Source organism: Brassica napus, chromosome C7 (genome assembly GCF_020379485.1).
Source record: "Brassica napus cultivar Da-Ae chromosome C7, Da-Ae, whole genome shotgun sequence".
Classification (NCBI taxonomy): domain Eukaryota; kingdom Viridiplantae; phylum Streptophyta; class Magnoliopsida; order Brassicales; family Brassicaceae; genus Brassica; species Brassica napus.
In genome coordinates, this window is record NC_063450.1 from 52151684 (window position 1) to 52178749 (window position 27066).

Genomic DNA, 27066 nt, shown 5'->3' on the forward strand with positions numbered 1-27066 from the left:
CTTCTGTTTCAAAATAATACATGTTTTGAAATTTTTACATTTATTAATAAAACATATTAAAGCTTAGTTATTAATGCATAATTTTTTGTAATTTTATATTCATATATTTCTAAACCAACAAAACTTCAAAAAATGTAATTAATTAATGTTTTTGAAAATTCACAATTTTTCATTACTAGTTGACCAAAGATGTATTGAAAATATAAAAGTACATTTTTTTGAAACAAATTTTTTTTTCGAGAATATGTATTTTTTTCGAAATGGAAGAAGTAATTGTTATTTAATTTTCTTGGTGACATTTATTCAGTAGTTTTTTTCTTATTGAAAAGAAGTTATTACACAAAGTGTTGTTAATGTTCAAATCTGTCTTATTAACCATATTATCACAAAGAACCGATGGCTGGATTGTGAAGCCATGGATTCTTTGTGATGGGAGTTGTCTATCTTGGGAGAGTTGGACTCTCATCACAGTGAGAGAGATTTAAAAGCATATATGTTGTTCTTGCTTTGTGAGTCATACTACATCTCTCTCACTCTCACAATCTTATGTTTTTTTTGGGTTTTTGAATTTACTTCTTACCCACATGTGTATGGGATTAGTTAATCTATAGATGCCTACTGTTGTCTTTTTCGTTGAGTTTTAATTGTTGGCCAGTTTGGTCTAGACTTGTAAGGATACTTTGATTGAATACCAAGAGTTAAAAAAAAACGATATCATTACCGGAGTTATCCTTAATCATGTTCCCGGACTCACTTTGTTAATGTTTTTTCTTTGAAATAAAAGAAAAAAACAAAATCGCTGATCAAAAAAGAAATCAAATACAGCATCGTGTTATTATTATCTGGATAAGGGAAATTTATTTTATTTCCTATTTTCAGTTTTCTGCGATTCGTTAGAGTGTGGCTCTCTGCCTGGCGCCATGGCTGGGATCACCGGCAGCACCATCTCGTTCAACGCCATCGTCGCCAAAACCACCAAAACGGTGTCGCATCACCCGTTCTTTGTTAACTCTAACCTCTTCGGTTGTCGACTCTATCTGCCTGAACTATCAGTTATCACTCTCTCGCCTTATCATCGCCGTTTCCCCGCCATCACCTGCCGTTACGGAGGCGGCGGTGGCGGTGGCGGAGGAGGCTCTAGATTCCCCGGAGATAGGCGTGGTAGGCAGAAAGAATCCGAGGATGACGATGCGCTTGATATCTCAGCTATTAGGTAATGATGGATAGTTTGATTTGAGTGAATGTGTCTCTAGGCTTAAGCTATGTGTTGTCTTTGATGTAGGTCAGCTACTGTCAGACTCATCGATGGGCAACAGAACATGGTAAAAATGAATGTGCTTTGTGTTTAGTTTTGAATTGATTTCCAGCAAAACAGAACACACATAGAGTTTCTTTTGTTCTGTAGATTGGTATAGTTTCCAAGGAGGAAGCTGTTCGAAGAGCTGAAGAAGCTGAGCTTGATCTGGTTTGTGTTTCTTTGTAACTTTAACCATTCTTGAAAAGCATTTTCCTTTGTGATCTTGTTTCAGTGAGTATTTTCAGGTGATTCTTTCGCCGGATGCAGATCCTCCGGTTGTCAGAATGATGGATTATAGGTGAGAATTAACTAAACTTGCCTTCTTCTTTTCTTTTTTTCTTTGGAACAAAACTTGGCTTCTTTATTCAAATGAATTGTGTATGGTAATATGATTATTTTCCTTTTGTTTCATTGTATCAGTAAATATAGATACGAACAGCAAAAGAGGAAAAAGGAACAGCAGAAGAAAAGTATTTGATCTTTCTTCTCTGCTTAAGTAGAATTCTGCGGTGTTGTATATTAATGGATTGTAACTGAATCTTTTTCTTGTCTCAGCAACTCGCATGGACTTGAAGGAGCTTAAAATGGGGTAAAATAGGCTTTGTCACTCTCTCTCTTTTGTATGTGCCCTTGCAGTGACTTGTTTCCAACTTCTTCTTCTCAAAAGGTTTCTTCTTTTTTTTTTGTTCCCCTGATAGTTATAACATTGACCAGCATGACTATTCTGTACGCATGAGAGCAGCCAAGAAGTTTTTGCAAGATGGTGACAAGGTTAAAGTGATTGTGAATATGAAAGGCAGGGAAAACGAGTTCAGAAATATTGCTATTGAGCTCCTCAGACGTTTTCAAACTGAAATAGGGGAGGTTTGTACTGTTCTCTACGCTCTTTGGTCTTTTCTTGGCATGTGCATTGCTCCTTAGTGGATCTTGTTTGCTGAGTCGCTGAAACATGTCAACATCTGCAGCTTGCGACTGAGGAAAGCAAAAACTTCCGAGACAGAAACTTGTTTATTGTCTTGGTGCCAAACAAGGAAGTTGTTCGGAAATCACAAGAACCATCCCCAAAGAAGAAGAAAAAGCCAGCTGATGATGAAGTTTCCGCTGCAGGTATAACTGCAACTTAAGATATATGATGTACAATTGTGTGAAGGTATAATGTCAGTTCATGACAGGAGAGTTTGATAAATGTCTTGTATAGTTCCTTTTCTACTATGCTTCTTGCATATTCCCATGTATCTGTAACCATAGAAAGTATTTGAATGAAGATTTTTCGTATAGATTGTAACAAAGAAATCAATACTTAAAGAATTATCAGTTGTTATGTAATGTTACAGTATGACTTATGTTGAGGCCAAAACAAGTGACTACCAATAATCTCCACAAGAACAAACACCATCTCTAAAATGATGAAACCGGTTGGCGTCTCTTACAACTATCACTCTCTCTGTTATCTCTGAGATGAGTTTAGTTACAGTGTGACAGTCTAAACAGACCCGCAGATTCTTTATGATCCGGATCTCAGTTCCTGGTTCAGTTGCTATGAGTCCAAAGGCAATTGCTAGCCTCTCGCTGTGAAATTTCACCATCAGCTCTCTTTCTTCCTCCTCCACGTCGTGCAAGGCCAACTCAGTCTCGGGTTGATACCCAGCTTCCCTCATCTTCCCTTCCAGCTCCTCTAGCTTCTCATAGATTGCTTTTACCTGGGGATGTGACTTATCACCCGAGGTGAATACATGAGGCGTCCCACCAATCTCTATCAAGGTACAGCCAGGAGCCTTGGTTAATTTCCTCTTCTTTGCCGCTTGTCTGACCGTAGCAGCCTGTGGATAATTTCTATCAGCTGAGTGAATGTTCGACAGCAAAACATGGTACCCTACATTGTCTGGATCTAGCTCAAACAGCTTCTCGGAGACTGTACGGGCAAGGTTTGTGTCTTTGTGAATCCTACAAGCTCCTAGCAGTGTTTGCCACACGGAAGGATCCGCTTCAACGGGCATCGCCTCTATAAACTGCAATGCTCTCTGCAAATGTCCTGCTCGGCCAAGAATATCGACCATGCAGGCGTAATGCTTGACCGATGGTTCAAAACCGTACCGGTGGACCATGGAGTTGAACATGTCATCACCTTCTTTGACGAGGCCAGCATGACTACAAGCGTAAAGAACGCAGAGGAAAGTGACCTGCGTTGGTGCAACGCCGGAGTTCAACATCTCAGAGAAGATACTCAGAGCATCCTGTCCATGTCCATGGAGGCCATAACCGATAATCATTGTGTTCCATGTAACTTCGTTCCTCTTCGGCATCAAGTCAAACAACCGGCGCGCTTCTGCAATGCTTCCGCACTTTGCATACATACCAATCAAAGCAGTAGACACATATATGCTAGACTCAAAATCTGTACCTCTGACTAAACCATGTACCCATTTCCCCAAACTCAAAGTTCCTAACTGCGCACAAGCGGACAGAATACAAGTTATTGTGATCGGGTTTGGACTAAACTCAGACTTCTGCATTTCTCTGAACAAAGATATCGCGTCCTCTGTCAACCCGTTTTGAGTGTAACCAGAGATCATTGCGTTCCAAGATGCCAAGCTCTTATGCGGAGACTCATCAAAAACCTTCCGGGCTGATTCCATCTCATTCAGTTTACTGTAAACCGTGGTTAACGCGGTCGGCACAGATTCATGAGATGAGAAGCCTGACTTCAAGCTGTAACCATGAATGGCATATACAAGCATAAGATGACCAGAGACAGGGATCAGACTCACCACCGTGCTTGAGTTCAACCTTGTTCCTGACAACACCAGCTCCTTAAACAAGCTTAAAGAGAGCTCAGTCTCGTCATTTGAAGTGTACCCGTGAATCATTGCATTATAAGCTACAATATCTGGTCTACAAAAATCTCGAAACAGAGTACTCAACACCTCAATCTTCCCACACTTCGAGTACAACGAGATAAAACCTGTACGAACAAAATCATGAGAGTAGCATCCTGTCTTCATCGCAAGACTATGGATAACCATCCCGAGTCTCAGCTCTTGCAACTCCGCAACAGCGGGAAGAACACTCAACAGAGTCGTCGAGTCAAAACGAGTAGAGCTCTCGTTGATCAAATCCCTAAACACCTGAACAGACTCCTCGTACATCTCATTCTCTCCGTACCCAGATAACATAGTGTTCCACAAAACAGAGTCTCTCTCAGGCATTCTATCGAACACCTTCCTCGCATCACCCACCCTTGAAAACTTGAAGTACATGTTAACGATATTCGATCCAAGTCGTAATTCTGAGTCAAACCCATCAACGAGTGCTTGTCCGTGAACAACTCTGCCAGCTCTCTCGTCGCGAGCTCCCGAAGCGGCGGAGATAGCGTAGGTGTAAGTTGAGCTATTGGGGACGAGATCAGTTGATTTTCTTAGATGGGAGAATAGAGAAAGCGAAGAGTGTGGTGATCCGTTGTTGGAGAAGCCGCCCATGAGGACGTTGAAGAGGAAGACGTCGGGGCTATGGACGGAGAGGACGAGGTTGTGTGCGTAGTGAATGGCGCCGAGCTCGGAGAGGCGTTGGGTGAGCTTGGTGAGGAGGCGGATGTCGTTTTGGAAGCCATGGGTAGTGATCTGAGCGTGGGTTTGGGTGAGGTGAGAGAGGGAAGAGGAGATTTTGAAGAGGTCGGAGATGGTGTTCTTGTTTATTACTCCTCCGACGGTTGTCTCGGCGGATAAGGAACGTAGTAACATTTGGCTTTGGTCCTTTTGTGTGATAACGAAACGAAACGACTCATTTCGCCCTCTTATAGTATCCATTTAAACATATTTCTCTACTTTTAAATTACAACATTTTTTTATTAATTCAAATATTTAATTTTAATAAAAAGTTACAAACAATCCTAAAGTTACATTTTGCAGTAATTTTTTTTATTAATTCATGGTTTATTAATGTTTTACATGGAAAACTTTTCTTTTAAATTCTAAATAATGCGATTTACCATTAATAAATACAGATAATGGAAATTTATTTAAAAAATTCAACATGCTTAACAAAACCGCAAGTTTTGAAGCTTTATAGAAAGGTGGTGCAAATATGATTTAATGTGGTGTAAATAGAACCACTAAACATATGAACCAATAGATTGTTGATTGCAAAGTTGTGTTGTAACTAATTTGTAATAAAAATAAATTAATATTAAAAATTGATTCTACATATAGTAAACGCCTAAAAAGTAAAAACCCACATCATGTGAACAAATAAATTGCTTTTTCCTTCTTTACCTAAGACTTTCGAACTAGAGATCTTTCACTTCCTGTGTTCCTATGCTAACGTTTCATACCAAAAAAAAAAGACTTCTCACAAGACTAGAGAAATGTGGGAGCATCGAAGAGCAATTTACAGGTGATCCAGTCATCAGTGGTGAGCATGTGGAACTGTAAGCGTGTTATTTACGGCCATGGAAACTTGCTTAGTGGCAACAATGAAGGAGTCTCCTCCTCTGCATCTTCTTCTCCTTCTTCTCTCCTAGTTTGTATCAGATGAGTCCTGAGGCTACACTCTTTTATCTGTTCCATGCCACCAAAAACTCTGTTTTCATTCGTTTTACAAAACTCATTCTACATTCAGTCACTGGATTGTTCTTGTTACCTGCATGATCGCAGTTGAGGCCAGAAGATCTTCGCATTTCCCTTGCATAGAGCTCTCTTTTGTAACTACAACAGCGAGCTCTGACACCATTGTATTCATCTCCCCCACCTGCAAACACAATCACAAAGAGCAGGCTTGAGAGTTATGTAGAGAGAGAAATTTGAAAAACAGATTTACTAAAAAGGATATCTCACCTTTGAGAGTAAAAACCAAATGGACGATCCCATAGACTGCATTACATCAAGAGCCGAGGACATGGCTGCTTTCAAAGACTCAACGTCCGCCTGTATGGAAGAGAAGTTCTAAACAATCTTTTGAATTTAATGTCATGAGTATTCTCAATAGTATTGGCAATAGTAACAATGTATACCTTTGTTCCTCCAGTCACTGGAAGGCGGAGTGTATTAGCTTCTAAATCTGCTATAGCCCCAACTAAAGAGCTAACATGGTCTCTTTCAAGTATGGCCCATTCTTCAAGACTAACCATCTGTGCACAAGTTTATGCAATCGGCATTGCGTAATCTAATGAATGCAAAATCAGTATACAACAGAGAGAGAGAGAGAGAATCTACTTGATCGTTTAGTAGCGAGTTGAGTTTGATCTCTAGCTTTAGCTGTTGCAGACCAATCCTTTGGCTGGTCACATCATCCTGTAGCTCTGATATCGCTTGCCACACATTAAATAGAGTTTCCTGAAACATCAAAAACTTGAGTTTTCAGAACCATTCATGTTGATATATAGGGCATAAGTTAAATATATACCTCGGACGTTAATCTTTGAATGTACATTACAGCTTCAGCTTGCGCAATTGCGAACCGCCACTGTAAATATCTATTGTGGAGAAGGCGTAGCTGATGAACGTCTTCGATGTAGCTTGCTTTCTTGCCTTTCTTGACATCTGTGATGAAGCTGAGAACAGACGTTGTGGTAGTGGATTGTGCTTGTCTTACCCTGGAAGGACTAACCCCTCTTGAAGGTGGAGTTGATGGTCTAGCAAAAGAGGAGGTACTTGTAACACGTGAAGGACTCAACCCTCTTGCAGGACTCAGTCCTCTTGCAGGGCTTAGTCCTCTTGCAGGACTCACTCCTCTCGAAGTACTCATGCCTCTAGATGAAAACGATGTTCTACTTGGTGAATCAGGGCGAGATCCAGGAGCAGAGAATGGATGCAGCCTAGCTACAGCCGTTGCTAAGGTTGCTCTATCCATAGAACTTGCAGACAAAAGTCTCTGCGCCCCAGAAGTTCGAACTACGTTATTATCTTCCGACTTCGTTGGAGACAGTAATCCACCTAGACTAGATGCGGTACTAGAAGTTTTACGCAACGGTTTCGAACTGTTGGACAAAGGTAGTGACATTCTCCTAAGAGACGGTCCCATTCGAGACCCTGAAGTTGATGAACCCCTTGTAGTCTTGTCGCCAAGATCCAAGCTTCTGTTCAAACCGATCTTTCCACCAATTCTACTAGGCCATCGATGCTGCTCTATTAACCGACTGTGAGTTCCGTCTACAGGTTTCGAATTCTCTGAAAGATCAGACGCATTCTTGTTCGCTTTCAATGGACTTACCTTCCTCTCTGGCGTTGGTTTCCTTGAGACAGTCGTCGTTTCAGCCTTGTGCTTTTGAGCTATGTTTGAAGAAGGTCTCAGCGTTCGATCAACGGAAGAGCTTCTAACAGGTCTCTCCTTCTTACTAACAGGGACTGAGACAGAGTCCGACTGAAACGAAGCGCTGAGGCTTCTCATAGTGGAAGGCCATAAGCTTTCAGGCAAACGACCTCCTGTAGATAGACGCCTAGATGAAGCTGGCAGGTCTATAGAGACATCACGTATAGGCGTGGAGGGAGGTGTTGAAGGACGCTTCCTGTCAGCAGAAACGGCTCTTTTAGCAGCTAAGGTTGAAGAGACTGTTGGCCTTGTGACGCTTGGTGAAGGGCATCGGGCGGTTCTGGTTGGTGTGGGTGATCTGTATCTTGAACTGACCTCGGTTGTTCGTGGACGGCGAGTGGCAGCGGGTGCATTGTTCTTATCTGATGGAATAAGACGTCTTCGTGGTCTTGTGGAATCATTTACTACATCCATTCAAGCTAAGGAAACAAAGTTGCATTGAGTGGATTCAGTAGTCCACGCCTCTCAGTTCTTTCTGCATTCGAGCTAAACAGCTGCAAGAAAGCCAAAACCCAGAAGAAGCACTAAGATACCCCACAGATAAATAAAAAAAAAAAGATAAAGTCTTCTTCTCCAATGTCCTTATCAACAAAGTGCCATGATCAGATTGGCTGGAAAGTTAAATGGACCAATATTCTTATTTCTAACAAATACAAAGAGAACAAATAGTAACAGAAGTAATAACAATTAGTGTGACAATGTTTGAACGTAGTAGATATTGACAATTCCTGATCTTGGTGTATCTCCAAGTACGTGTATGGAAGAATCATGTATTGGTGCCCACTCTAAGAGATGATGAAATGTAGTGATAGTGATGATGATTCATGAAATTTTGACCGAAAGTGAAAATCACAAACATACTTTTAACTGTGTTTATGAGATGTGTTATGAAGAAGATTCCAAGAATGAAAATTTTGTCGGTTTACCGACAGACTTGTGTCTCTCATCATTGACATAGACAAGACTCTCGTTTAATCGACATCAAATTTAGTAACTCATTTTTTTTTTGCCTTATACAACAGGCAATTGAAGTCTTTTAAGAATCATATAGTTTCTAAATCAATAAACCAAATCAAAACAGCTGTCGTAATTTCTGTTCCTGACTGACGAAATCTCAGATCGCGGTAATAAAAAGATAACTTTTTTTTTAGATATAATCAAAAATAGGGAAATGATACACACCTAAATGCGAAGCTAAACCCTTAGAGATCCGACGAGGATTCTCCTAAGGTTGCAAAATATATGTTAAAAGAAAAAAAAAAATCTTACCCAGGAAAGATGAAATCGATTTCCACAAATTAAAATAAATAAAAAAAGGAGCAATCTCGTGAATTGATTATTCTCCTCGCGGAATCTTCTTTGCCCTTCGGAGATCGAATTGGGTGAATTCAAAACCCCGATCGTATTCGATGAGGAAGAAGAATAGGCGATTGAAGGATCAGAGAGATGAGAGATTAAAGAGAAAGGGCGTTATTTTCGCGCCACCTAATTTTGATAATAATTATAAGTCTTTCTCTCTTCTCATAGAAGACCAAAAATACTACGGGTCCGACTGAGTCTGGGTCTGACTGGCGACCATTCGTAAAACAAGATGAACAAATAAAAAAAAAATGTATGAAAATAAAAGAGTATGAATGAAAAAGAATAGTTGTTTTTTATCAATTTTAACAAAGAATAATTTTATTGTTTAATTTTCTACAAAAAAAAAAGGAATGAAAGCGAATGATAAGAAATAATGTGAATGATGATTTTTTTACGAACGTTATGGAATGCATTATTCCTAGCTTTTTCCTGATCACCACTCGTACCCTACATATAAAATAATAATGTAATTTTTTTCCTTAAAACATAATGTTTGAATTAATTTAATTTGCGTTAATCTAGTACTTTCCTAGTAAAGTGATCATTCCTGTTTAACCAAAGAATTATCATAAAAATCCCTCCAACGGGAGTATCTATATTAATCATTTGGTTTTATGTTTTGGTTTATTAGATATTCAGATTCAAACAATCGAGATAAATAAATAGTTATACATATAATTCTTTTCTTCTTCTTTTTTTTTTTTGCGTAAAAGTTATACATATAATAATTCAAAAGGTCATTCGTATAAGAAGCTCTCAAAGACCAGCTAGTTCCATTGATGGTCAACATCTGATAGGTTGTCCGCACCTCCTTAGTGTTACGCATACGTTCCAAAGAGTCTTTCTTCAACACATATATAATAACTGAGTTTTAACTTTTTCTTTGGTTTTATTCATCTTCTTTGAGTACCAATCGAAACTTTTGATGGAGATTAATTCTAAGGAAATGAAGGAAAATTGAAATGGCAAAGCACAGAGAACAAAGGTGACAAAGCTTTTTTCTCTTTTTTTTTTAAGGTGACAAAGTTTGTAGAACTGATGATTATTTCGTTCTTCTTAAAACACATAAGCATTTTCGCCGAAAGCTTAATTTACAGCTGCTTACTTTTCACACCTAACCTTAACTATAATCACAAGAGTTAAGAGAAGAGAGCTCTCATACAAGGGATACAAATTGGAAAACAAACAATTTTTTTTCAAAACTATGATGGTTACTCATGATAAGTGTGTCTGGTGTCTTCTATCTTTGTTTGTCTTTTCTTTCTAGCTGTGAAAAGAAAATTTACCGAGCACTGACAGTGGCTATCCCCAAACTTTCTTTAGGTATCTTGTTTAATTATACATATATACATAGTTGATAAAAAAACTGAGTCTATTATAGTGTCTTTGCATATCAAACATATAAAAGAATCTAAAATCACATGGATTGTAAGTTATATGTTCCACTTAACACATTAATATTTTAATGGCTAATTGCATATTGTTTATTCTCTCGAAGGGCCATGCTGATCGCCCTCAAAACCGTCTACACGTTCATTATCTAAATACCCATGCAAAAAATATTTAGAAAAAACATACTAAAATATAATATCTTAGTATTTTTTTTTGTCAACAGTATATTTATTTCTAATCAATAAGTTTCACTATTTTATTTTGGTAGACTCTTGTGTCGATGAGGATTATAAAACTCCTTAATTAGTATGATAAGGTTTCAGTACATTAAACCCAATAAAATAAACACATTTAAAAAAAATGAAACGATCTTTATTTTTAAATAAAGTTTGCACATGAGATGATTCCGACATATCATATGATCTTGAGCTTTCTATAGACCTTTGTCTCTCTTTCATTTGTGTGCCCCCTTGCCTCATGGAGTCTTCTTTTATATATACTGGTTACACATGTATGTACTGCCAATTTTTTCAGAACATTGAATCTAGCACACCTATCTCTACTAGTTTACTTCGTGGCTTCAATTTCTCCAGAAATCTCACCATTAACGTTTTATATAAAAACAAAATCTTTAGTTATATTGTCTACCGAAAAAATTATTATATAATACTTTCTCAAAACATAAATAAGGCATCTACAAATTAAATATGATATTTAGATACAAATCTATAATCAGAATAAATATAAACAGAAATTGATATTGTATGTTTTTTTCTGTTCTTTCTACTCTTGCACACCTAACTGCAAAGTGTAACAATCGCCACGAGAAAAGCTCAAGAGTGATCACGAAACCAAAAATGTTTTTATTAAGCCAAAGCTTAATGGTACAACTTGTGACTCAAACCTTTAGAACCGGCTGTGTTTCTGACTTATGATTTGTTTAAAGTGACATTGATACAGTAAGTCTTCCATATATTTAGCTTTTCTGCGTCTCTTGAGACCACTACTTCACTTCAAAGTCATGATCTCTAAAGAAAAATGAAGGAACATGACTTAACACAGATGCTATTGACGAAATACTAATCAAAGATGAAGTAAAATATCATAATACACTGAGTAGAGCCTTGCTTCGAGTGTATTAAAAAATGCTTTCGCCTAGGGCCCCAAAATATATAGTTTTTTTAGGGCCCCAAATTTCAGAAAATAATTAGTAGTAGAGTGATATAAGTTTGTCATTTATTTGATAAACTGAAATCATCAAATGAAGATAGTTTGATGGCATCTTGTACCAATCTTCAAGCAGCTTTAAAGCATGTAAATTATTCGGATGTTATTGGGGGTGATCTGTGTTTTGAACTGATGGTTCTAAAAGAGATGGTTCTAAAAGAGACGTTGCCATAAGATTACAAGAAACCTTTTGAAGTTCTGAACTTTTTGAAATGAAGGGGAGAGTGCTGTCCAGATTCATAGATTTCTTATCAAATATTATTGACGATTCAAGTTTCAGTCACTGCTGAAAGAAGCTTTTCCAAGTTAAAGCAAATAAAATTTTATATGCGATCAACCATATATATCACAAGAAAGATCAAATGGTCTAGTAATTATATATATAGAAAAAGAACTAGTTAAGAATCTAGATTATGAGAATTTGGTTAAAGAGTTTATTGAAAAAGAATGAGGAAATTTTTTTTTTAGTTTTTTAAGTTATTGTTTTTCTTCTTAATGTTTTTTCAAATATATATTATACTCCAATAAAAAATTTTATAAGGGCCCATTTTTAAATTCGGCTCGGGCCCCACTAAACCTTCCCAGGCACTGACACTGAGGAAAAAATATCAAAATATAAAAAACAAAGTCGCTGGAAAATACAAACTAGTTTACTTTCTTAACTCCTAATGTTTGGGTTACTAACGTAATTCTAAGGAAAAATTCTCTTCCGGCTGATGTATATATGTATCAGTTCTTAAGCTTTGATACAGCAAAAACAGGAGGAAGAAGCAGTCCCCATTGATGTTCTTCTACCTCCACAAGTGCTGAAAAAAGACAGAGAGAGATGAAGGAGATTTCTTCTTCTTCTTCAACACCATCATTAGTACTTTACAAGTCCAGCACCTTGAGCTTTTCCAATAACCGACTCTATGGCTCCATCAAATAGATCGAAGTTTTTTGCAACAGCAAGACCTGAGAACATACCATCCACTGCAGCACTTACAATCCCACCAGCATATCCAGCTCCTTCACCAACTGGGTATAAACCTTTCAAGCTCGTGCTCTCGTATGTCTCATTGCTTCGAGGTATCCTAACAGGAGAGCTTGTTCTTGTCTGGTTCAGAAAAAAAGTTGAAACATTGTTACCTCTTGTCTGAAAACTAGACTGATTCAGAACAAGTTAGATATATAATATTCTACCTCTACACCGTGGAGGAGTGCTTCCTCTGAGATGAACCCCGGTAACTGAAAGTTCAAGTGTTAGAGAGAAAATATAAGCTATGGATTTATTTTATTGCAATGTGAAAATATTGAACCAACCTCTTTTTCAAACATAGAGAGAGACTGTCGCAGAGAATCTGTGATATGAGCAGGAAACAGTTCGTGCAGCTTTGCAGACTTCACTCCTAATCTATAGCTTGATGAAGGCAAAGGTGTTTCTGTATAACAGCACAAGAATAAACAAATCACCTAAAACAAACCACAACACGAACAATAAAATGAGAATTGAGTATGAAGGAAACTAGTGTTTACCAGATAACTTGCTTTGCAGAAAATCAGTAACCCTCTGTACAGGAACTGTAAAGTCGCCACCACCCATTATAGCCGCTCTTCTTTCAAACTCTCTCTAAAGAAAAGCAAAAGATCAACTGAGAAGTATTGAATAAAACAGAAAAGTAGTAATCTGTATTGATACCTGAAACTCAATCCCAGCTAAGGGTCCAGTAAGATTGAGAAGATCAAAGTCTTTTGCTGAGACAGTGACGACTAGTGCAGCATTGGCCCACTTGGATGAACGGCGAGAGAAAGACATGCCATTGATGCAGAGTTCGTTTGGGTTTGTGCTGGTGAGAACAACCTGCAAAATACATGGAAAAAGTCTTATTCATGATTTAAAAAAAACAGCAAGACACTGTAATAAGGAAACTGTACCTGACCACCAGGACACATGCAGAAGGAGTAGCAACTACGTTTAGATGATGAAGACTGAGAGAGATCCTCGTCTTTGTCATTCACGTATTGAACAACCTTATAGTCCGCCACTGGTACTTTGCCTCGTCCTTTACGAACTTCACCTGCTAAATCTGAGTACTACATACATACACTAGTTTCAGACATGGGATTCTAATGATACAATGAAGAGATGTGATGCTAATGTAACACAACCAACCTGTATACTGTTAATTAGCTCCTGAGGATGCTCAACGCGCAAACCAACCTGGTCCACACAAACATATAGACATCAAATGATAAAAAACCAAGCCAGAGAAGATACTTACCATATAAAACAAAACTTACAGCAAAATCTTTTGGAGTCAGCTCCACATTACGAGAAAGAAGCATCTCATAAGTGTCACGTGCTGAGTGACCAACCGCAAGAACAACTGCATCGAATTTTAAATCCTTGGAGCTACTCTGCAACTTGTCTGTTGAATCCGAAACTCTGACTCCAACAACACGAGAATCCTCTACAAGAAGATCGTCTACACGAGTCCCAAACTTGATATTCACCTAATTAAACATATGCAGTTAAAGAGGAGCTCACAAGAGACTTCAATCAATCTACTTGTCAATAAACTTACTCCTGCGCTTTGAAGATAATGTCTGAAATTACGGAGTAATGGAATTAGCTTGTCTGTTCCTAGATGAGGCTTTCCATTGACCAGTATGTTATCAGGAGCACCAAAACGAACCAACGTCTTCAACACCTGCAACAATTGAAAGATAATGTCACATTTTACTGAAAAGTGAACTGTGCTTGTTTAACAACTAGGAGTCTCAGGATCCTAACCGCTAAAACAGTGGCACTGTTCTTCCCTATTCGAGTAACAAGCTTTCCATCACTCCAAGTACCTGCACCACCCTGCGTTGCATAAGTGCTAAACTATATGACTTTGACAATAACAAACTAGTAACAGGCTAAAGAGAAGAAGTTTTATTTTAAAACCTCGCCAAAGCAGAAGTTACTCTCCATATCCAAGATCTTACGAACTACCAAAGCGCCTATATCACGTCCCCTTTCTTCCACTGCTTGTCCTCTCTCAATCAATGTCACATCAGCACCAAACTCTGCAAGAACAAGAGCTGCAAACAGACCAGAAGGACCTCCACCCACAACTGCGACTCTCGGTTTGCTTCTTCCTCCTCCAGTGCCATTGATAACCACAGGCTCATGCTCTCCAGCTGCTGCATCACCGTTGACTCTTCTACACTCGTTGACTACACTGATCAAGTCACCAGAAACAGTCTTCTCAGGAGACAGATGCTCAACAAGCCCAAGCTTGGGCTCTAACCGGAAAATGAAATCATGAGCACGAGGCTCCAACTCAAGAAGCGTCTTCACATCCAAGTCCACAGTATACACAAACTTAGCTTCTTTCAGAATCTAAACAACAAAGATGAAAACTTTCACTCACTTCAACTATAATCACAACACTGAATCAAACCGTCACATACCTTCCTAGCGTCAAAAGACTTCCTCACAACAGAAAACGCTTCTTCTGGCAGCATAGAAGCAACCTGAAGAATCCAAAAATAGTATAAAGTTTCGAACTTTTCATATAAAGTTTGGAACTTTTCCACCGGAGAAACTCACCGGAAACTCGATAACTTTAGCGATGGCTTGAAGCAGCCCTTCTGAGATTCCGAGAGAATCTTTACCAGGGTCGTCTCCGACGGGGACTCCGAGCTTAGAGAGACGCCATACTCCTTCGAGCTTGTTCTTAACCTTTGCCGCAGCTTCCTTCTGCTCTGTTCTCAGCTTCTTCCTCTCTGAAGGGTATCTCCGCTTCCCGGTTCGCTTAGCAGCGCAGAGGATACGGTTTGTTTGGATACGTGGATAAGAGAGTACTGGTCTTGGATGAGGAATTCGCAGCTCATTGCTGATAGATGAGAGGAATGAAGGAGTGAAGACAGTTTGGGAGAGAGACATAACGCACAAGCTCTCTCTCTCTCTGTTTCTGTTCCAAAGAGTTATCCTATCGTATTCAAATTGAATTCACTTGAGTCCGGTTACTATGATTGGTGTCCAAACCGGTTTGTTTGGTCTGGTTCGATTTTGATCTGGTTTAAGGTTCTAAAATTAAGTTTTTTTTTTTTGTCTATGACACGAATCTTTTTCTATATGAAATAAAATGATCATTCTATTATTCCATTAATAGATAATTTGAAAAAAAAAAATTACTACAATTTCATTTCATTTTTCGTATTATAAAAAAAAAATCTATTACATTTTTATTATTTGCAGGTATGAATACTATTTTGTATTTGCTTAGTGAAATACAGACCATGTAACATAATATTTTTGTAGAACTGTGTGACATAAATAACATGTAACAGACCAAACATTCTCCCATGACCTGTACACTTTATCTGAATTTAACTTCCATGTGTCTTTTGAATCTTTGTTGACCATTTTCGATTTTTGTAAATGTCATCTTTGCAGAGAGGCTATGCTAATCTTATTTGTATTGTTCCAATTTCATCGGATGTACCGGAAGAGACTTGTTTTTTTTTCCTGTTATCATCATGCGATCATTAACTAACCGATTTGCAGATGCCAGCATTTAGTACTCAACATTCAAATATATTGGCTTGTTTGTCAAGTTAAAGAAACTCCAACTGTCAGCCCTTAAATCGAAGGCTTCGCAACATAATTACATTACCAAACTAGTTACAGATATATACAATAATTACATAAATTCATAAATACCAATTGTTTATCTACCCTATAAATCTAAAAACAGCAAAAATTCCCATATCTTCAAGAGGCTACGAATCTGGTTAGTATCTCCTTCATATTGTCTATGGCAATATCACATTTTGTATCAAAACATTTATGATCACGAGGCCATAGAAATGGCTAATGGCATCTCGCTTTCATGTGAACCAACACTTGAGGTTGACATTCGTTTCTTGGACTGGTTCCCTTCCATAGACACTAGAACTTGTCCTTGTGGATGAGCTATATCCTCTGGATCATCATTATCAAGAGGCTCTAACGATTTTTCGGGAGGGTCAAGATCTGATGGCATGGTCTCTCTGCTCGCGGTGTTATCATTACCACCGGATCCAATGACCATCCTAAATCCAAAAGTGCGTGAAATGATGCGGTATACAAAGGTTAGAATCCAAAAGAACCAAGGGAGACAAACAAAGAAAATGCCAAGGTAAGAGAGCCATATTGGTGGGTATGGGAGGATTGTGTATGCAATTAGACAACCGCCTCCGACAGCAATGGACAAGAAAAGAAACAAGGTAATGAGACAGATGAATGCCCTCCCCGCCTGTGGATCTGGCACAGGCATTATTGATCTCAAAGATGAATTGAAGGATCAATGAACGTTTAAGGGTACTACTATATCATCCTCCATTTAATTACAAGGTTGATATGTTGAGGATGATCAGCTTGAACCAAGGATAAACCGAATAAATCACACACAAACAAAAAAATAGTGTTGAGGAGAAGGAAACCACAAGAGGATATCTTTTGTTTGTGTGCGACTTATAATTTGACAAGAATAGCCATTAGTCATTGGCCAATCCATAAGAAAGGGACGTCCGTAGATGAAGGTCCTATAACATTGAATTATTGTTGGATCAAAATCATTTTTAAACATTTTTTCAATCTCAATCAATCAGAAAGATGATATGTTCTTATGTGTAAGAGTAAACTTATATATAAATACCAATTAAGAAGAAATGTGACGAAATTTAGTTTACTATATTTATCATCAAAATACAAAAAAAAAAGTATTCTAGTTCTGGAGATTTGCTTTCTATATTCAATATTGGACGTGACAAAGATGATAGTTCTTGTAATTATACACATTCAAAATATATGTTTACTAAAATAATCAAGAATTAAAATGTGTATGTTCAGTTTTGTATTTTTATAAGTTGATCCCTAGTTATTTGATAATATGTGTTTGTTAACACATTCAAAGCATAAACTCAAGAAATGTATACTTAAACCGATTTTTTGAAGCATTGTTTCATTCTCAAAGCTTCAACTACAATTATAGAATGAAAGTTTAAGGTTGGAACGAAGACTTTTATTCATTCAAAAAGATTTTAAAGCTTGTATGGTTGCACTTTTTATCTTGTTCAAATTTTGACAAATACTGGAAAGTTGATTTCATTTGTGTAGGATTAAGATAAGATTGTATTTAACTTAAGTTAGATTACCATAAGTGGCTTAAAGAAACATTGTTGACTTAGAGACCACAAAAATGGCAAGTTAATTTAGGCAGTGAAGAGAGAAACACGTGGCAATTTCTCTACCTATAGCCGTCATAAGAATAAGCAAATACGGGGACCCACCCAATATATACTGGCTGTTCGCCAGCGATAACTGTAAGAATAAGCAAACACGTGGCAATTTCCACTTCAAATAACAATAGCGCGTGGCATTACAGTCGCGGTAAACACGCGTCGAAAGCCGCCAGGAGAATCCTCTTTTTCTCAATCAATCAATCCTAGGGTTTGCTGATTGATAATCAAATCCTCTGTGAAAGATTCTGACTTTTGTTTCCTTCTTCGTGATCTCGTTAGCTGATTGACTAATCCCATCTTGGGTTTTAACCTGAGAGAAAGTGATTCGTGTTTGGATGGTGGAAATGAGGAGATCGGAGTCTGAATTGTCGGCGAAGTGCCGAGCCGAGTTTCCGGTGAAGCTGGAGATCGTGGAGGATGATTTGGAGGAAGAGCACGGTCCTCTCAACAAGCGATCTAGGGTTTGTTCTTTCTCTGCGAATTTGATTGTAAAGTTTACTTTTTTAATGAAATTTATTTGCTGAATGGAACGATTTAGTTATGGAGCTGTGGGACTAGCTCGTCGCCAATGGCACCGGCCATGTATAACCCGCTTGATGAGCCGAGTCCTCTTGGACTAAGCCTTAGGAAGAGTCCGTCTTTGTTGGATTTGATTCAGATGAGGCTAACGCAGAGTGGTGACTCAAAAGCTGAGACGATGCAAACGACGGGTGTTAAGAAAGAGAGTAAATGTATCACTGCTGCATCAGCTGGAGCGACGTTAGCTCCAGGGAGTATTGAGAAGCTGAAAGCTTCCAACTTTCCTGCTTCAGTTCTAAAGATTGGCAAGTGGGAGGTGAGCCGTGGGAGATTTTGCGTTTTGATGTATGTTTTATGGTTCTGACTTGACAGGGTTCTATTTTTGATAGTACAAATCAAGGTATGAAGGTGATTTGGTGGCGAAGTGTTACTTTGCAAAACATAAACTTGTTTGGGAAGTGCTGGAACAAGGTCTCAAGAGTAAAATCGAGATCCAATGGTCGGATATTGTGGGGTTAAAGGCAAACTGTCCTGAAGATGGACCTGGAACGTTGACTCTCGTGGTATAATATTCACTCATGCTCTTATTCATTCACACATCCTAGGCTTGTGTTCTGACTCTAATCTCTGATCTCTTTTTTTTTTTGTTTCAGCTTTCTAGGCAGCCCTTATTTTTCCGGGAAACAAACCCACAGCCTAGAAAACATACTTTGTGGCAGGCAACGTCAGACTTTACCGATGGCCAAGCTAGCTTGTACAGGTAATTGAAAAAAAAAATAGCATTTTGTGACTGGTCCTAGCTTCAGATAACGATAGTCTCTATGTGATCTTTTAGGAAGCATTTTCTGCAATGTGCTCAAGGGATAATGAACAAACATTTCGAGAAGCTTGTGCAGTGTGATCATCGCCTGTTCCATCTAAGCCGTGTGCCAGAGATAATCATGGACTTTCCCTACTTTGATGCTCGGCAATCTATCTTTGAGGATCCAAGTGAACGAAAGGGCTATCCTTATGGGAATTTGAATCTTGGCATAGGTCCTTCAATAGCATCTCCCGTTGGGGCTCAGTCATCATCTGAACATATGTATCTGTCTCATGAAGCACCATCTCCCAGCTCAGGTACTGTGATAACTGCACCTTCTAGTTGCTTTCATACCTCCTTATTTGGAGTTTTTTTTCCTTTTCACTTTTTGCTAAATTAAAATTTTGTGTTTTCTCTTTCTGCGTGTTTGTTTCATTCATCTCTATTGATAGATGCTCGAGCAAATGAAGGAACTGGGGGTGCTGAAGCAGTCAATTCAAGAAACACAACGGATTGTGGTCAGATCGGACTACACAAAGCTATATCACTGAGTGATTTCCTTGCAGTTCTCGGTGATTCAAAGAAGAACACTACGGATTCGTATCAGGTTGAAGAAGAAGCTGGGGTGAATCAATCTATGTCAGTGAGTGATTTGGTTGCATTCTTATCTGATTCAAGAAACATAACCGATTCAAGTCAGATAAAAGTACCTGGACTACAACAATCCATATCAGTGAGCGATTTTGTTGGACTTCTCTCTGATTCTGCTGGTGGAAACCATCCGGAAGATATGGAGAAATTCGAGATCTTGAAACAGCAATTGCTAAGTGATAATATCCAGTTCGATACACCAGATGAGAAGTCTCTCATGCCAAGGGTTAATTCTTTATTCAACCTCTTGTACAAGGAACCCAACGTTGCTGCAAACTCACAGGTCAATACTGAAGTCTCGGTAGGATTTAAGTCTGAACTCCATGATCTGAATGGGACAGTGTCTGCCAACAGCAACAGCAACAGAGTTGTTGATCCTGCTTCCAGCAGCAAGCCACAGGGTATGTTAAGAAAAGACTCGTTCAGCGATTTGCTCTTACACCTCCCCCGAATCACATCCTTGCCAAAGTTCTTGTCCAACATTTCAGAAGAAGATGGTGATGCATATAAATAGATAATTCTATAGATTCTGCTTTTGTTTTCATGATTTGGCAAGTATAGAAGCCTGAACTATTAGCTTTTTCTATTTTATCATGTGAATCAAAATTCTCTTTTGGTTACTGAAACCCCACAAGGATTTGAAGAAACATGTTTTCATAATGAATTTGTGTAGATAAAACAATGTCTCAAGAGTGGTAGGCATTCCATTATTAATCGTAAACTTTTATTTTATTACAGCATTAAATGCAAAGCAGAGTATGTACAAGGATAAGAGATTAATTAAACTAAGAATCTACGATCAGTGATCATCAGGTTTACAGGAAGAAGAGAGAGATGAAATAAAATAGTTAAAAAGGGAGAAATGAAACCCAACACCCACAAATCAAACAAGGGCTGTCCGGTTATTGATTGTCATTTGAATAAGAACTATTTACATTTCTTTCTATCTTTTATGGGAGGGAGAGGGGGTTTCTTCCATCACATCTATCTGCCTTTCGAACAAGCAAAAGGATCAGGAAGCTTGTTGATGAATAGAGGTGTCAGGCAGCATTGCTATTGTCACTATGAAGTATTCACATCCTGAAGAAAGACCATAAGGGTTTGTTGTTGTTCCTGAAGATGATGTTGACATTGAACTTGATGCCAAATTTGGCTGCTTCACTGCTTGACGCTCGATGTGGACAATCTGTCCAACAATGTATGTAGGCCGGTTTGGGAGGTGATCTGTGAACAATGCCTCGGATTCACTGGATAAGTAGTAGTTTGGGCAGTTCCTGTTGATCGCCTCGTAATGTCCTGCTTGATTTAGCACAAATGCTGCTATCTCGTGGACTTCAAGACGACCGAATGATATCTTTTCTTTATTTGCCTGTCCACCAATTTTCTCAATCAAAACCGAGGACACACCAAACAATGAAACAATGACTGCTATTAGAGATAACAGTGAGCCTACCTGCTTGCCAAGTTGGTGCTTAGTGTACAATGTCTTCACCAGCTCTTTCTTCTCCACCAACTCCTTTCTTGTCTGTTCAATTGTAGCATCAAGATTCCGGCACTTTTCAAGTAACTCCTCCCGGTGTTTAGAGATGAAGCTAACTTTGTCTGCGAGGACTCGGATGCATTTCCGGAACTCAACAGTACCATCATCTTCACCGTCATTAATGGAGCTGTGAAATTCCCAAGTAGGACAAGAGCTTGAAAAGTGCCATATAAACTAGAAACAATGGACTATAGTTTTGGAAGCAATGATACAGACAGGAAACTTACTTGTCTAAAGCTTGAGCCAAATTACGCAAAGACTCGGCAAAACCAGCAACCCCACCCCCAGTACAGACAGAGCTCCGGAATCTTTCAAAGAGACCTCGTATCTTCACAGATGAGACACGGAGTGCATTATACTCAGACGCTCTACGATCAGCAGCACAAAGATGTGTCTGAGCCTCTTCTCTTGCTTCATGCAAGCAGTTCTCCAAATGCGCACAGTTCATCTACAACCAAGAAAGCATTACTTACCACATCAGAAAGAAAACTTTTAAAGATTCCAGAGAAAAAAAGAGATGAAATAGCTGCAAAACCTGGGATTCTTCGAGAAGCTTCTGATTCATTTCCAACTCTCTGCTCAGACTCGCTACCTCTTCCATAGCACCATTTAGCTTGGACTCAGTCTCATTCAGTTTACTGGACTTCTCCATCAGCTCATTTCTAAGCTCCAAAATAATATCATCACTGTGTTTGGTATCTAAAGATTTAGTTGGGCTCTCGGCTGTTGAACTGTTACTTAGAAACACACCCATCCCTCCCACCACATTATCCTTCCCACCTTGCTCATTGTTTTGCTGGCTTTCCAGCATCGATGAATCAAGAGGATGGCTTAGCACCAGAGAGGAGGAATCCACCATATCCTCATCCATACCTTCCCGGCCTTTACATGGCTGCTTGCTAGAATGGTTTGAAACACATGAGACCTCATCCATAGGGTTTAAGCCACCAGAGACATCCTTCTTATTAACACCTCTCTGTCCCTGTGAATACTCATCGTTGAGACGTTGTTCCAGTTCACGTATGCGCTTCTCATATGAATCATAATGCCTTTGTTTCTCCTTCAGCATAGATAGGAGATGTTTCACATACTCATCTTTGGCCTGCAGCGCCTCTTCTGTTTTCTGTGCTGCGTTTTTCAACAAAGTTTCAACGTTACTTTCATCTATCTCCTCGTATTCAACTTGGGGACCTAATGAACAAATCCGAGAGATGGCAGAAGCAAGCTCAGCTTTTAGTTTCGCGTTCTCAACTTCCATCTTGCTTGTTCCAGCTATCTCCACTAACTCTGAGACCTCTAGGATATCATCAAAACTATCTTTGTTAGTGTCTACACCTATCTCCTCAGCCTCAGCAGAACTACTTGAGGATGCAATCTTTGGCTGTAACCCAACTAGATACGCAGGAGCATATCTATCAACATCTGCCATTTCAATATTGATCAAACTAGTATCATAAGGAGAGACATTGACATCACACTGAGTGGGAGTATCATATAAACCCATAGAAGCCAACACATCACGAGGTACAAAGTGACCATGCGTCTTAAGAAACTCCTCACGTCTCCTGACCTCTGCCTCCCTCTTCATAGCAAGCTTCTCCGCCAACTGCCCAGCCATGCCCATGTAAAGCTTCATAGAGGCTTTTCTCCTCACAGCCTCCGCGAGGCAGGCCCTGTAAGCGGGGCCAACACCGCGGACTAACTTCAGGTCTGCGAATAAGTCGTCTTGACGCACCATCGCCTCTCTAAAAACGGGAAACTGTAACTTAGCGTCTTTGATGATGTATGTGACGAATGTTATCTTTTGCATGTAACTGTGTACGAAGCTGTTCATCTCATTCTTCTTGTTTTTGCAAAATTCTAGGAGTTCTGAGATGGAGTCATAGCAAGCCTGCATCTGGGGAAGGTGATTCCTGTCGTGCACTTCGTACATAGGTCCCAGGGCTGAAACGGCATCATGAGGTCGGAGAGATGAGGAAAATTGGCTTGACATGCAATCATCCACAAGCTTCTTAACCGTATTGACATCTTTGCTGTTTCAGGATTCATAAAACACTGTCAGATAGCAGAAATTTTCATGTATAAAAAGGGGAAAGTCATCATTGAATTGACCATGGTTCTAAAAATCGGTTTAAATGCTAGGCAGTAACTCGGTCCTAGCCGAATTTTTTTTTTTTTTTAAAATCAGTTTAAATTGTTCTAAATCGGTTACAATCAGTTTAAATCGAAATTAGTCTAAATCTGTTAAATTAAGCAATAATGTTAATACAAATCCACAAATTTGTTTAATTACTTTTGTTTTGTATATTTAATTTTGATAATTCATCCAAATAATTTTGTAAACTAAACTCAAAAACTAGAATATTTTATATAAATATAAAATATAAATAAAATTAATCAATAAATTCGTTAATACCTAGACCATTCTAGGCTCTAAATAATCCACCTATTCGCTGGTCTTCTATAAAAAATCTAGTTACAGCCTATCTTTCTTCAACATTGGAAATGACTACTAAACAACATAAAATTTCCCAACTGAGACAAATAATTTTATGATGAACAAACCTGAGAGATTGCATTATGCTATTTTGCTCATTAATGAAGTGTTCATGCTCCTTAACAATCACTTCCAAGTTCTCCTCCATCGACAAGGAAGCCCTGCAAGCAAACAACTCCTCCACCTTGCGCTTGACCTCCACAAACATCTGCTGGAACTGCGCAATCTTATTCTCAAACTGCCTGTGAGAGCTCCCACAACTCTCCGCAGCCAGTGATAACTTATTTTCCTTGACAAAGTCCAGCAAGCATTTCCTCGAATCAGTTTGAAGGTAAGGGTGAACCTTAACCGACCTCAGCTTCTCAACATCCCTTCCGAAATTCATCAGCAGATCGGAATGGAGACGGTGCTGATGCTTGTAAAGCTTCATGAACTCGAGAAAGTTCTGGTATATCACCCTGTAGTACTGCTCCAAGTTCCTCGTAGCAACTTCAACCGCGCGCTGCTGCACCTTCTGCTCTCTAGCAAACCTCTCGCAGTTCTCATGCTTCAGGACCGTGCAATCGTAGATGGCGCGGCCTCTAAGGAAATGGTATCTGAACTGCCTCTCGTACGAAGGTAAGGCCTTTAAAGCTGGATCTGACGCATCATCCAAGGGGTGATGCTCGTGCAATGAAGCCGCAGGTGGTAAAGCATCATCAACTATCTCCTGTAAATCCACATCTTCCGGTGATGGCGGATGAGAGTTGCTTTGCAGCATAGCTTTGTTGAAAACAAAGACTTCTCTATCACTTGCCGGAAGCCCGAAGGATGAAAGCAGCTTCTGTGGCTCAAGCTTCATGTCCAGCGAGAGGAGAAGCTGGTCGGAGAGGCTAATACAGGAGACAGACTCAACGAAACGCATCACGGATTCAACTGAAGTTGTCTCGTTGCATTCAAATGCAAATGAGTGGCCGTTCTCAGCCACGCAGAGGATAAGCCTGCCTTCATCAGTGAAGCTTCCGCTCATCGTAGCCACCAAATTAAGGAAGAACAGAAGATGGGAGCCAAACCAATTCAAATTAAAGACTAAGGCTTTCTATATCTTCGACCCTTGACCAAAACACAGATTCATCAAAGAACACAAACGACTGTACTTTCCAAGAAACCCACCACGAAATATCCTCAAAGTCTCCAACTTTAAGCCAAATCTAGTACTAATATATACTTTCCAAAGTACCCAGAACGAACATTTTTTTATCAAAAGGAACGAACTTTAAGCAAACCCTAGACGCAAAAAGCAGACGCGATGCGAAGAAACGAACGCGATTGCGTGAAGAGACGAGTGTCAAACTCGATAGAGATCAAAAGGATCAAAAAATTAAACAATTTTAATATCCTCAAGAAACCTCCGAAGGCTTCATCTTCTTCTTCTCTTTTGTTTGTTTTCAATATGTTATTAATGGAAAGTTACGCAGAAGGTTCTTCCTCTCTCACGCAACACAACACAACACAACACAGAGTCGCCTTTCTCCCTCTGTACGAGAGAGAAGAACAGAACAGATAGAGAGGCCTTGTCTTATTTTGTTTTATTTTATAAAAATGTAATTGTTTTAACTTTTTTATTATTTTCACTTTAGCGCTGTAACTCTTTAACTAGTTTGGTTTCATTCACCCCAATAGTTACGTATATTAAAATATAAAACCTTCTACATCATCAAAGTCGTATCAATCTTTATGACTTAGCCCTACCGGATTTTGAATATAATAAACGTGTTACATTGGGTTTGATTAAGTTATTTTGACTTTGTTGACTTCGATTTGGTTTAAGAGAAACTAAAATTATATTTTTTTGGTTCATTAAAAATCTCAACCTCGACCTAATCAATCCAATCCAATCCAATCCAACACTTGTTTTGGATAAGAACAACCATTGTGGCCATAACCTTATCCGAGTTCATTGTTTAGGTGTGATCTGATAAGCTTGTGTTTGTATTAATAAAAAATGGTGAAAACACACATCTATGCATAAAAGTAGATTTAGCATTTTATATCATATGATCATCTTGATTTGCATGTGATGTGAATTGGTCCACATACACACAAAAATGTCCATAGGCGGTCCATTATTACTGGAGAGAAAGATGATTAAATTAAGCATGCAAACAGCTTGGCATTGAAATTGATCTTGAATGTTATAATGTTTCTACACGTTTTTTTTGGCTGCTACTGGTTTATTTTTTGTAAGGAAAACTTGTAGAAAAATTAGTTGCATTAAACTTTACTAAGTAGGAGCAGAGCCGTGCGAGCAATAACAGCGTACATAAGCGATTAAAAGAAATTTTCCCTCACTTATAAAATGATGTCTTAACAAATCAGTCACCTTAAAATCCTTAACATGAGATATAAGAAATAAAAAATAAGATGAATCTCCTTTGTTAATATGAAACTTTGAATTTAAATAAAAAAAACCTTGAATTTGAGAGCGTGTTCACGCAAGAAGAAGCCGATCGACGAAGTTTTTAAAAAATGTTTAAAGTAAATTTTAATAATGAACTAATAATAGATTAATAAATGTATTTCTTTGTTGTGGGCATGTGGCTAATATCTTGCTTACTAATATGATTTATAAAGTCTTACGATTAAACCCAGATCAATATATATTATTACTCTTCCACTACAAGAAAACAACGGCATACTGAGGAAAAAAATCGTCGGTAAGTCGTCGGAATAACGCTATTCCGACGATATACCGACGAAAAAAATCCTCGGAAATAACTCCTCGGAAATTCATTTTTCCTCGGAAATCCCTCGGAAATTTCCGACGGAATTCCGAGGAAACCCTATTTCCTCGGAATTTCCGAGGACCACAAGTTCGTCGGAAATTCCTCGGAATATTCCGAGGAAGATGTCGTCGGAATATTCCGAGGGATAAACTTCCTCGGAATATTTCCAAAATTAAAAAAAAAAAATTATAAATTTATTTTTTTTAAATTGAAATTCGAAAATATAAAATTAAAATTGAAATAGAAAACATATTTAAAATACAAAAAATAATAAAATAGTTTTTATAAATAAAAAAATGTTTTATAAATACAAAATTAGTTTTAATAAATATGAAATCATCTTTTTATAAATACAAATAGTTTTTATAAATACAAAAAATAATAAAATAGTGTTTATAAATAAAAAAATGTTTTATAAATACAAAATTAGATTTATAAATATAAATATTTTTATAG

At 38.4% G+C, this 27066-nt stretch overlaps 7 protein-coding genes and 1 non-coding gene across 9 annotated transcripts; 2 read left to right on the plus strand and 6 right to left on the minus strand.

The window, feature by feature from the left end:
- Window positions 1–724: 724 nt before the first annotated feature.
- On the plus strand, window positions 725–2574 carry LOC106411023 (translation initiation factor IF3-4, chloroplastic-like). Its single transcript, XM_013851697.3, has 8 exons — window positions 725–1213; window positions 1283–1322; window positions 1406–1465; window positions 1543–1595; window positions 1718–1767; window positions 1853–1886; window positions 1996–2161; window positions 2263–2574. Exons 1-8 carry the CDS (start codon window positions 921–923, stop codon window positions 2419–2421), a joined length of 855 nt encoding a protein of 284 aa, XP_013707151.2. The 5' UTR covers window positions 725–920; the 3' UTR covers window positions 2422–2574.
- On the minus strand, window positions 2573–5197 carry LOC106411022 (pentatricopeptide repeat-containing protein At4g30700-like). Its single transcript, XM_013851696.3, has one exon. The coding sequence runs from the start codon at window positions 5098–5100 to the stop codon at window positions 2662–2664; it is 2439 nt and encodes an 812-aa protein (XP_013707150.2). The 5' UTR covers window positions 5101–5197; the 3' UTR covers window positions 2573–2661.
- Window positions 5198–5446: 249 nt separating this feature from the next.
- LOC106408536 (AUGMIN subunit 8) lies at window positions 5447–9103 on the minus strand. Of its 2 annotated transcripts, none has more exons than XM_048763263.1 (7): window positions 8870–9103; window positions 6695–8094; window positions 6505–6624; window positions 6303–6419; window positions 6127–6216; window positions 5933–6040; window positions 5447–5850 (listed from the first exon to the last, which is right to left on the minus strand). In XM_048763263.1, the coding sequence occupies exons 2-7, from the start codon at window positions 8012–8014 to the stop codon at window positions 5734–5736; spliced, it is 1872 nt and encodes a 623-aa protein (XP_048619220.1). In that variant the 5' UTR covers window positions 8015–8094; window positions 8870–9103; the 3' UTR covers window positions 5447–5733. The 2 variants fall into 2 exon arrangements, with proteins under 2 accessions (XP_048619220.1, XP_048619219.1); XM_048763262.1 differs by having other exon boundaries at window positions 6127–6234.
- Window positions 9104–12176: 3073 nt separating this feature from the next.
- On the minus strand, window positions 12177–15546 carry BNAC07G42880D (uncharacterized protein Cbei_0202). The gene is made up of 13 exons (XM_013851725.3): window positions 15159–15546; window positions 15020–15082; window positions 14511–14948; window positions 14355–14426; window positions 14146–14271; window positions 13862–14074; window positions 13734–13781; window positions 13496–13654; window positions 13260–13421; window positions 13097–13190; window positions 12884–13002; window positions 12764–12808; window positions 12177–12677 (listed from the first exon to the last, which is right to left on the minus strand). The coding sequence occupies exons 1-13, from the start codon at window positions 15492–15494 to the stop codon at window positions 12444–12446; spliced, it is 2109 nt and encodes a 702-aa protein (XP_013707179.2). The 5' UTR covers window positions 15495–15546; the 3' UTR covers window positions 12177–12443.
- Window positions 15547–15960: 414 nt separating this feature from the next.
- On the minus strand, window positions 15961–16066 carry LOC125591058. Its single transcript, XR_007327043.1, has one exon. It is a non-coding gene; the product is annotated as a U6 spliceosomal RNA (small nuclear RNA).
- Window positions 16067–16128: 62 nt separating this feature from the next.
- LOC106410358 lies at window positions 16129–17106 on the minus strand. Its single transcript, XM_013850852.3, has one exon. The coding sequence runs from the start codon at window positions 16867–16869 to the stop codon at window positions 16405–16407; it is 465 nt and encodes a 154-aa protein (XP_013706306.2). The 5' UTR covers window positions 16870–17106; the 3' UTR covers window positions 16129–16404.
- An 888-nt stretch (window positions 17107–17994) lies between these two features.
- Window positions 17995–20468, plus strand: BNAC07G42900D. The gene is made up of 6 exons (XM_013851269.3): window positions 17995–18297; window positions 18375–18671; window positions 18745–18918; window positions 19009–19115; window positions 19191–19474; window positions 19610–20468. Exons 1-6 carry the CDS (start codon window positions 18172–18174, stop codon window positions 20320–20322), a joined length of 1701 nt encoding a protein of 566 aa, XP_013706723.2. The 5' UTR covers window positions 17995–18171; the 3' UTR covers window positions 20323–20468.
- Window positions 20469–20637: 169 nt separating this feature from the next.
- On the minus strand, window positions 20638–25446 carry LOC106410705 (autophagy-related protein 11-like). Its single transcript, XM_013851268.3, has 5 exons — window positions 23914–25446; window positions 21884–23381; window positions 21576–21796; window positions 21262–21475; window positions 20638–21177 (listed from the first exon to the last, which is right to left on the minus strand). The coding sequence occupies exons 1-5, from the start codon at window positions 24852–24854 to the stop codon at window positions 20821–20823; spliced, it is 3231 nt and encodes a 1076-aa protein (XP_013706722.2). The 5' UTR covers window positions 24855–25446; the 3' UTR covers window positions 20638–20820.
- Between the last annotated feature and the right edge of the window lie 1620 nt (window positions 25447–27066).

What these genes read in the sequence shown, in the direction of transcription:
- LOC106411023 (XM_013851697.3), top strand. Translation starts at nt 921, where the DNA reads ATGGCTGGGATCACCGGCAGCACCATCTCGTTCAACGCCATCGTCGCC. An exon ending in CTTGATATCTCAGCTATTAG is followed by an intron (nt 1,214 to 1,282) that starts GTAATGATGGAT and finishes TCTTTGATGTAG; the next exon opens with GTCAGCTACTGTCAGACTCA. An exon ending in AAGAAGCTGAGCTTGATCTG is followed by an intron (nt 1,466 to 1,542) that starts GTTTGTGTTTCT and finishes GAGTATTTTCAG; the next exon opens with GTGATTCTTTCGCCGGATGC.
- LOC106411022 (XM_013851696.3), bottom strand. Translation starts at nt 5,100, where the DNA reads ATGGATACTATAAGAGGGCGAAATGAGTCGTTTCGTTTCGTTATCACA.
- LOC106408536 (XM_048763262.1), bottom strand. Translation starts at nt 8,014, where the DNA reads ATGGATGTAGTAAATGATTCCACAAGACCACGAAGACGTCTTATTCCA. An exon ending in TTCAAAGATTAACGTCCGAG is followed by an intron (nt 6,625 to 6,694) that starts GTATATATTTAA and finishes TTGATGTTTCAG; the next exon opens with GAAACTCTATTTAATGTGTG. An exon ending in CCTCAACTGCGATCATGCAG is followed by an intron (nt 5,851 to 5,932) that starts GTAACAAGAACA and finishes GGCATGGAACAG; the next exon opens with ATAAAAGAGTGTAGCCTCAG.
- BNAC07G42880D (XM_013851725.3), bottom strand. Translation starts at nt 15,494, where the DNA reads ATGTCTCTCTCCCAAACTGTCTTCACTCCTTCATTCCTCTCATCTATC. An exon ending in AGTCTTTTGACGCTAGGAAG is followed by an intron (nt 14,949 to 15,019) that starts GTATGTGACGGT and finishes TTTGTTGTTTAG; the next exon opens with ATTCTGAAAGAAGCTAAGTT. An exon ending in AGCTAATTAACAGTATACAG is followed by an intron (nt 13,655 to 13,733) that starts GTTGGTTGTGTT and finishes GTATGTATGTAG; the next exon opens with TACTCAGATTTAGCAGGTGA.
- LOC106410358 (XM_013850852.3), bottom strand. Translation starts at nt 16,869, where the DNA reads ATGCCTGTGCCAGATCCACAGGCGGGGAGGGCATTCATCTGTCTCATT.
- BNAC07G42900D (XM_013851269.3), top strand. Translation starts at nt 18,172, where the DNA reads ATGGTGGAAATGAGGAGATCGGAGTCTGAATTGTCGGCGAAGTGCCGA. An exon ending in GGCCAAGCTAGCTTGTACAG is followed by an intron (nt 19,116 to 19,190) that starts GTAATTGAAAAA and finishes GTGATCTTTTAG; the next exon opens with GAAGCATTTTCTGCAATGTG. An exon ending in AGCACCATCTCCCAGCTCAG is followed by an intron (nt 19,475 to 19,609) that starts GTACTGTGATAA and finishes CTCTATTGATAG; the next exon opens with ATGCTCGAGCAAATGAAGGA.
- LOC106410705 (XM_013851268.3), bottom strand. Translation starts at nt 24,854, where the DNA reads ATGAGCGGAAGCTTCACTGATGAAGGCAGGCTTATCCTCTGCGTGGCT. An exon ending in AGCTTCTCGAAGAATCCCAG is followed by an intron (nt 21,797 to 21,883) that starts GTTTTGCAGCTA and finishes TCTTGGTTGTAG; the next exon opens with ATGAACTGTGCGCATTTGGA. An exon ending in TTGGCTCAAGCTTTAGACAA is followed by an intron (nt 21,476 to 21,575) that starts GTAAGTTTCCTG and finishes GGAATTTCACAG; the next exon opens with CTCCATTAATGACGGTGAAG.